At 40.4% G+C, this 8,944-nt stretch overlaps 1 protein-coding gene across 1 annotated transcript; it reads right to left on the bottom strand.

The window, feature by feature from the left end:
- Positions 1-3,796: 3,796 nt before the first annotated feature.
- LOC121546748 (homeobox protein Hox-C13a-like) lies at positions 3,797-8,507 on the bottom strand. Its single transcript, XM_041857985.2, has 2 exons — positions 7,805-8,507; positions 3,797-5,110 (listed from the first exon to the last, which is right to left on the bottom strand). Exons 1-2 carry the CDS (start codon positions 8,463-8,465, stop codon positions 4,851-4,853), a joined length of 921 nt encoding a protein of 306 aa, XP_041713919.1. The 5' UTR covers positions 8,466-8,507; the 3' UTR covers positions 3,797-4,850.
- Between the last annotated feature and the right edge of the window lie 437 nt (positions 8,508-8,944).

The following is an 8,944-nucleotide window of genomic DNA, read 5'->3' as shown; positions in this document are numbered from 1 at the left end:
GGAAAATGATGTGGCTATATTGAAGCAACATCTCAAGACATCAGTCAGGAAGTTAAAGCTTGGTCGCAAATGGGTCTTCCAAATGGACAATGACCCCAAGCATACTTCCAAAGTTGTGGCAAAATGGCTTAAGGACAACAAAGTCAAGGTATTGGAGTGGCCATCACAAAGCCCTGACCTCAATCCTATAGAAAATGTGTGGGCAGAACTGAAAAAGCGTGTGCGAGCAAGGAGGCCTACAAACCTGACTCAGTTACACCAGCTCTGTCAGGAGGAATGGGCCAAAATTCACCCAACTTATTGTGGGAAGCTTGTGGAAGGCTACCCGAAACGTTTAACCCAAGTTCAACAATTTAAAGGCAATGCTACCAAATACTAATTGAGTGTATGTAAACTTCTGACCCACTGGGAATGTGATGAAAGAAATAAAAGCTGAAATAAATCATTCTCTCTACTATTATTCTGACATTTCACATTCTTAAAATAAAGTGGTGATCCTAACTGACCTAACACGGGGACTTTTTACCAGGATTAAATGTCAGGAATTGTGAAAAACTGAGTTTAAATGTATTTGGCTAAGGTGTATGTAAACTTCCGACTTCAACTGTACATATGAAATGGGTAAAACAGTATGGAAACATTATTAAAGTGACCAGTGTTCCATTATTAAAGTGACCAGTGTTCCATAGGGCAGCAGCCACTAAGGTGCAGGGATGAGTAAACGGGTGGTAGCCGGCTACTGACAGTGACTAAGTTCAGGGCAGGGTACTGGGTGGAGGCCGGCTAGTGACGGCTTTGGAATAAGCCTGATAAAAATAAGCAATATCTAAGAATATCTATATTGGTCCTATCAAATAATAAAAATGGCGGCGACGACTATAATACAACTGCTTCAATACATTTACAAAATGTAATGATTTTATTTTACGATATACAAAAAACGATAGGCGATGGACTTTGGGCCGAATTATATAGCTTGGAATACCGGCGTGTGAGCCAACTTTACGCACACATCTCTTAATTCATTTCAATGCAAGTGTATCTCTAGGTTTTAGGCGCAAAATACTTACTCTACATTCCATGAGCTGGGTTTCTGTACAGCACTTCGAGATATTAGCTGATGTAAGAAGGGCTATATAAAATAAAATTGATTGAAAATTGATTGATTGATGAGAAATCATAGGATAGATACAACAAAACATACAGTATACCACATAGGCTATTACCTATGGATACGAAAACGTATTTGGGAGGACTATAGTCCAGCCAGGTCACCCGTGATACAAGTCAGTTTTCGAAGTCCATCCATGTCTGACGACGTCGGGAGATGATGTCGGGAGATGACGTAGAAACCGGCCACTAGGGTAAACAGGGAGTGCTGTTACATTCAAGTAGTTTTCGTGGGTGCCTCTGGTGCCGAAGGTTGCATGTTCGAATCCAACTACAGAAAGTTGTTTTTGAGATTTTTGTTTTAAGCCTATCTCAAACCTTATCCCTTACCTTAACCCTTCGGAGTTAATGCCTAACCGTAATATTTCGGAGTAGTTAATGCCTAAACTTAATCCAACTACAGAAAGTTGTTTTTGAGATTTTTGTTTTAAGCCTATCTCAAACCTTATCCCTTACCTTAACCATTCGGAGTTAATGCCTAACCGTAATATTTCGGAGTAGTTAATGCCTAAACTTAATCCAACTACAGAAAGTTGTTTTTGAGATTTTTGTTTTAAGCCTATCTCAAACCTTAACCCTTACCTTAACCCTTCGGAGTTAATGCCTAACCGTAATATTTCGGAGTAGTAAATGCCTAAACTTAACACGTTTGGAACAACTTCGAAATTTGATGATGGAGAAACATGGATGAACATCTAATTCTATGAGAGCTTGTTGCAGCCAGCATCTTCGCTATTATCTAAATGTGGGCCTATTAGCATGAAAAGCAATGCAAAATTATAGCCTATACTCAGTGTTAGGGAAGCTACTCTGAAAATCTAGTTTTACCAAGCTACCAATTACTTCACACTGGAAGAAGTTAAGCTACACTAAAGCTACCCTTAAGAAACATATAGTTTACTTAACTAAAGTTACTTTGAAAAAGTAGTTCACTACATCCAAACTACTTCGTGAAAAATTATCATATCTAAATCTGAAATGTCATAGACTACAAATTGCAAGATAGATCACTCTGGAGTCAGATGTTAACATAATGTGTAATTTAGCCTGTTAAACACAAAAATGATGTTTCAAGTGAGAATTAAGCAGGTCTGATGAAAGGAAATCTTGCCTACTTTACATTTTACATTTACATTTTAGTCATTTAGCAGACGCTCTTATCCAGAGCGACTTAAAGTTAGTGAATACATATTTTTTTATACTGGCCCCCAGTGGGAATCGAACCCGCAACCCTGGCGTTGCAAACGCCATGCTCTATCAACTGAGCTACATCCCTGCCGGCCATTCCCTCCCCTATCCTGGACGACGCTGGGCCAATTGTGCGCCGCCCATGAGTCTCCCGGTCGCGGCCGGCTGCGACAGAGCCTGGATTCGAACCAGGATCTCTAGTGGCACAGTTAGCACTGCGATGCAGTGCCTTAGACCCACACTACTTAGCAAACTAAGTAGTGTGTTCCAGTAGTTAGCTACACCACTACATGGCCATAGTATGTAATTAACTACTGAAAACACTACCAAGATTTGAATTTAGTTCAACTACCACCAAGCTACAGAGATGTTTTATATAATCACTAGTTGAATTAAACAGTTCACTACTCCCCATCACTGCCTATACTGATCTCTTATTCGTTTGCTGCTCAATACCGAACATGAGGCAAGCTAATACTGTAAGTTATTTTAGTTTGGTGGCAACGTCATTGGAGATTTTACAAACAAGGCACATTAATTAAATAACAACACATTATTCGCAGTGGGATATATTTTCGTAAGGGTATCCTGTTGCTGTGTCCTGTTACATCTAATACGTCATTTCTAATATCTCGAGTCGAGTTAGACATCGTAAGCCTCCACATTAAATACAGGCCTGTATTAAGTGGGCCTATAATATAGGCCTATCCATGCAACATATCCCTCGGCAAACACGTCAAAGGATAAACCATCCAATATCAGTCCTATGGATATATCATAGTCATACAAGCATACATGTAAAAAAACATGCCTATCCAAAAAGCATATACTACTCCTTTAGGCCAGGGCTGGGCAACTTTGATTGGGAAGGAGGTCACAAAAAATCTCAACTCATCATGAGGGGCCGCAGTGGTTCGTAGGTCTGCATACCCACATCTATACCCACACATTCAGTCAACTGATTTGTGCATTCAATCTATTTGTGCAGTTATACAAAATGCATTATACCAGTATCCAGGGCCGGCCCTAGCCTTTTGGGGGCCCCAAGCGAGATTTGATTGGGGGGCCCCACCACCTTGTGGCAAAATATTTTACTGGCCACAGTCATGACAGCAGAGAGAAAAAGTTGTAATGTAAAGTTCCTGCAATTCTACAGATTTTGCCAAGGAGCATAGAGAAAATGTTGCAGTTTTAAAGCAAGTTTTCTGCAACTCGACACATTTTGCCATGGGGTGGAGATGTTTTTTGTGTGCAATTTTATAACAAATTCCTGCAGCTGCCAGTTGCCCATCCCTACTCTAGGCCATATACTAAACGTTCCTCAATACCAACAGGGATGTGATAACACATCCCACGAGGATGTGAGATGACAATTCAAAAAGAGTTCCACTAAGTGACTTAGAGGAGACAGGAAAGAAACACATAATTTAATTAATCATATTTCAACAAATAATTTTGTTTGACTGGGGTGAAAATATTGAAATCATGTTAATCATCATCATTTATTTATGAAACACCTTACCAGTACGTTTTAAACACCACAATACAGTTCACATACTGCACGAAATAAAGTTACAAGACTGTCTGCTTGGAAGGCGTGTGAACAGATCCAAATGCTTTTTACTATATATAGGCCTACTATAAACAGAAAACAAAAGAAATAGATTGTGCATTTATGTGTAATACTCACTGACTTTAATTGCTTACAATCATTCCAGTTGCATGACAGAGACATTATCCTTCACTGATAAAGGAACACATAAAGGGTTTGAGACATTCCAATTGACAACCCTGTGATACGAGAGAATTCAATGATAAAGGCATTGCACTGTCCATGTATAACAATAGCAGCCTTATTTTTACCTTATTAACAAAACATATCCCACAGAAAGAAAACATATATATAGCTTCTGAAATCGGGGACAGGGCAGTTTTGAACAAAACCATTATATCATCCGTCGCCCCCGCAAAAAACCCTCTGAGAACTTGGCTGAAGATAATACATCTCATATAGTTTTTTATGTAGCCTTTCGAGTTCATTCGTTGTCGTTCTCCCTGACCAGTTTATGTCGATATTGCAATTCTCTTTCTGTTGATGGCACGATGAACATATCAAATATGTCTGTTTTGATCTGGCTGTCTGTTGGACGAAAAGTCCTGGAAATGTCAATTGGTTTGAAAAAAAAAAAACACGCAATCCTTGTCTTTTTGAAATACAGATATCGTTTTAAATATTATATATTTATATATGTACATTCATATAAAACAACGTTGAACTGATTTCTCAATATTTTCACAGTTTTTATAGCATTTCTTTCTCTAAATCGAAAAAATAGCGTTTGGTGGTGGCATGGATGTGTGGACTCTTGGAACTTAAATAATCAAACACTGCCGAAGTATTCTTCAGGCTTGGTTGTCTCTAAGAGGTAAATTATGGATTGAAAGACGGTGGGATGGATATCAGCTGCAGTGTACAATGGGCCGGACATCTATCAAGTATTAGGCGTATGATTACTCGTTTTGGATTTACAGACAAATTTCTTCTCTTTCACCCGTCGGTTCTGGAACCAAATGGTGACTTGGCGCTCTGAGAGGTTGGTCCCGGCGGAGATGCGTCTTCTTTTGTCTTTGGTGATGAACTTGCTGGCGGCGTACTCTTTCTCCAGCTCCTTCAGTTGGAGCTTGGTGTAGGGAACCCGCTTCTTACGTCCACGACGGTAGCTGCTGATCTCAGGCTGCAAAGGGACTACGTCTGGAGAGAAAAAATAGAGAAGGAGAGATGTATTACGCAAAGACATTTCCCAGCACTAACTTTGCATCTGATGAATTCAAATATATTTAATGTATTAATACGTTTGTTATGACAGGCAGTCAGCGCGCATGACAAATTGGTGAAATATTGTATGATAATCTTGATCCATGATAAAGACATGAACGACACAGAGATGGTCCTTGAGGGTAGATGAATCGTTTATATTTCCTTGCATATCGCAACAAAGGGATAAGGGATTTAACTATAGTCTCTCTTTCAGATTTGTAATGAGAAAAACATATGCGTGGCCTTGCTGATGTACACAATGTTGTAAAGTAGTTAAATAAAATAAGGATTATATAAGGGACCAAATCTCCAAAACGTTCTTCCTACCACAAATATCTAACAATGTTCATATAATAATATAAATGCTCATGATATTGATAAACATAAAAATATCAACATTACGTTTTTCAACAGTGGACATATCACTGCGTAATTACACAAATATTGGCCCTGCCATGGATCTCTGAAGATTTTGATATTGTACTGTTATGATAAGATGAGCACTTATGGATAATAGTATTGCATTTCATCAATATTTCTGCAATGTTCTCATCTTCTATAAATGCATTCACCTCTACCGGGTCAATTAACCTGATATATGCGTAGCCTATTTATCAAGAACCCGTTGACACCGTCAAACCTTTGCATGGGCCCATTAAAGTGCAAACAGCTGAAGTTTGATTTATGTTGGGAATTAGGAATTGAGTTACCTATAGCTACGACTTAGGTCTGTCTGGCTGCTCAAAAAGATGCCATAAGACCAACAGTTCTGTCTGTATGGGAGACATGAAAGGACAGGTATGCCGTTGCTTTAAAGACGAGAGACTAGGTTTGGGGGGTGGGTAGCCTGGGTTCATGGTAGTAACATGAAACATACCCCATAGGTCTACTTAAGTTTTTACATATGAGATAGTTTTCGTTAGCATCCCATAAATACTGAATAGCGTAATTAGACTATGTTCTTTCGGTCAAAATATGCATTTGGAAATGTTGGAGAGTCATGATGCTAAGTGGGCTGGAGGGAATTAGAAATACGCAAATAACAGGTACGCATAACAAAACTACACAATGTAAATTTCTTGGAGAAAATGTGCGTGTTTTGTGAAACGAAACGTGAGGAAATAAATTGTTTGTTGCAGGGTACGTCCGCCATGTTATATCAAAATAGTCCATGGTAAGCCCAGTGCTACTTGGAAAATAACATGGTTGAAATTCTGCACTCTCACAGGTTCTCATGTTTTCTCAAGTCAACTGAAATGTGGGCATCATTGTCCCAATATTGTTTAGGATTGAAGCGTTTTCAGAGGAAATGTTCAATCTTTACAGAGGAAACGTAGTCTTAAAGTTTAACTTTACAGTTCTACACACAGCCACACACTGACAGATACACAGACCCGTAGGCTATACATTAACTGTGTGTGTGTGTGTGTGTGTGGTGCGTAATGCGCGCGCTCGTCGTCCGCGTGTGTGTTTTTAAGGAAACTCCTGGAAAAGGAGGCAAAATGGCGTGAGGGGAGAGCTAGCTAGGGCAACAATTAAACGCATCCGTATCCGAAATGCACATACACATTTCACCAAGAGGTTAAACCCTTGTGGTAAACGAAGCAGGCTAGTAAACACCATGTAAACAGCATACTGGACGGTTATGGGCCATGTATCATTTATCAAATATCAGACTATAGGCTATGTGACCAACACAAGGGAAACTTTGTTTTTCAAAAAGCCATTGGATTATCAATAGTTATGCAACACAGTATTTTGGACAGATATTAGGCGCACACGTCATTGGCGAATGGAAAATTGATTCTGCCTATGCAAAGCGCGCCCTCGCGCAACATTGCAGGGCGCTGCTGACAAAGACTCCGCAGAGATTTATTGGCACAACAGTAGCCTATAGCCTAGCTCGCTATTTTATCATACAAGGAGAAAATGTATGTTGTCATGCCCCTGTCTATTCTGCCGCTGCGTGACTCACTACCTGGCTTAAGCACTATTGCAGTCATATTGTGACTTGTAAATAACAAAGCTGAAACGAATTGTTTTGTTTCTGAATAGTTTCTAGTCTTCCCAATATGTCATGCACGTTGTTTATTACCAGATACATAAAATCACATTCCAATCCACGGTGTTGAGTTGAATTGAAAGACGTGCCATTGATTTTGGCATATTTTAGCGATCAGCCTCATAACCAACCAACCACACAAACACTCCCCCAGTAAAGGACCCAGTGGATGAAAATAGCCTACCATGTCTGACTGTCAGTTTCATTACGCTGTGATATTTTCTACAAATATTGCGCTGTCTCTCAAGAATGTATTAAAGGGATGCTATACATTTCTATACATTATCGTTTGTATATCACTCTACACTTGATCATTGACATAGAGGTTATGGACTTTGGTGTGGCACATGATAAATGATAAGGCTACATTATGACGAGGAAACCATTGCATTTCATATAGAAACCCCGTAATTAATAGCCAATAACAACGACGTAAATTTCGATGGAGGGAAAAGGTTACTACAATCACCGATAACAATTCTAAGCTAAATAAAAACAAAGGGCAATGCTGCAATTTCACACATTCTCTAGACATTTAAAATGACAAAACATATTCAATTTCATACCTGGAAATGGTGATTTCCAAAGATGAGTGGACTGTGTTTGCTCCTTGGAACAGTACACCTGCCCATCCCAGCCATTTGACAGAGCCCAGTGCTGGTAGCCCTCCATAGGAATCAACGCGTCGTGCCTGGGTTCGGGGTGGCTGATCCCGGGCACCACTGACATATCTAGATATCCAGGAACCGCTTGGTACGAGCTAGCAAAACTGGGGTAGAAGGCGAACTCTTTCGCCCTGCTAGACACCTCTTCGTTGGGCAACGCGGTGTGATGGTCGGCATATTTCTCTGCAGGGTGGTACGAGCAGGGCTTCTGCTGCAAGTTCACGTTGTGCGAGTGAGATAACCTACAACCGTAATAAGGGTTTCCAAATGGATAACCGTAGCTCAGAGATGCACTGGAGGAAGTTTGGGGAGCAGGGCACTGTCGGCCGGTGTCTGGGGAAGATATATCCGAGTACACGGAGCCTTGATGAGTCGCTATACTGCCAGAATGTCGCCCCAACCCGGGGTGAGACATCAGGTCCCTGCAATGGGTCGCCTGGCAATTCCCGCTCAGTCCCTCCATTGTTTGGTTTTTATTCTGATTATTTTCATTCGGGCTTTTTTCATAAACGTACATCAAGGTGTCCGCCCAGCGTGGATGCAGAACCAGTGAAGTCGTCATATCAGGCGCTGCCGATGGTTTTTAAAAGTCGACTACTCCAAGACCGACACCTCATTTCCAACTACATTTTACGTGAGCGCATGCGCAACCAAGACCCGTGTGTTCAGTTCATTAAGGTTCTGGCACGTGATATGCTAACGAACCCGAAGAGATTGGGGCTTGTGAGTGGGGGAGAATAACCCTTTAAACAACTAGCAGCTCAAGTTTCACCTGGTCTTTCTGGGGAATACAGGGTCCCATCATTGGCTGAAGTCACCTACACGAACATCCTTAAAGGGGAGGTTGGAAACCTTAGGTGAAGAGGGAAACGAAAACAACCTGCAAAGTTTGGCCGAAAATATTAACCTGAAGTAAACATTTCATTATATCAGAATTGTTTTCATTTTGGGCAAGTTGAAAAATACATTTGAGTGGTATTATAATAAATGAATATGCAAGTCTAGGCCTTATTATGCATATACTAAAGGAAACATTGTTGC

This window comes from Coregonus clupeaformis, chromosome 30, assembly GCF_020615455.1.
Source record: "Coregonus clupeaformis isolate EN_2021a chromosome 30, ASM2061545v1, whole genome shotgun sequence".
Taxonomy (NCBI): domain Eukaryota; kingdom Metazoa; phylum Chordata; class Actinopteri; order Salmoniformes; family Salmonidae; genus Coregonus; species Coregonus clupeaformis.
This window is presented reverse-complemented; position numbering and strand designations above follow the sequence as displayed.

Bases quoted from the DNA above. Each gene is read 5' to 3' on its own strand.
- LOC121546748 (XM_041857985.2), bottom strand. From the start codon at position 8,465: ATGACGACTTCACTGGTTCTGCATCCACGCTGGGCGGACACCTTGATG. The intron at 5,111-7,804 runs GTATGAAATTGA...TTTTCTCTCCAG, and splicing joins TTGGAAATCACCATTTCCAG to ACGTAGTCCCTTTGCAGCCT.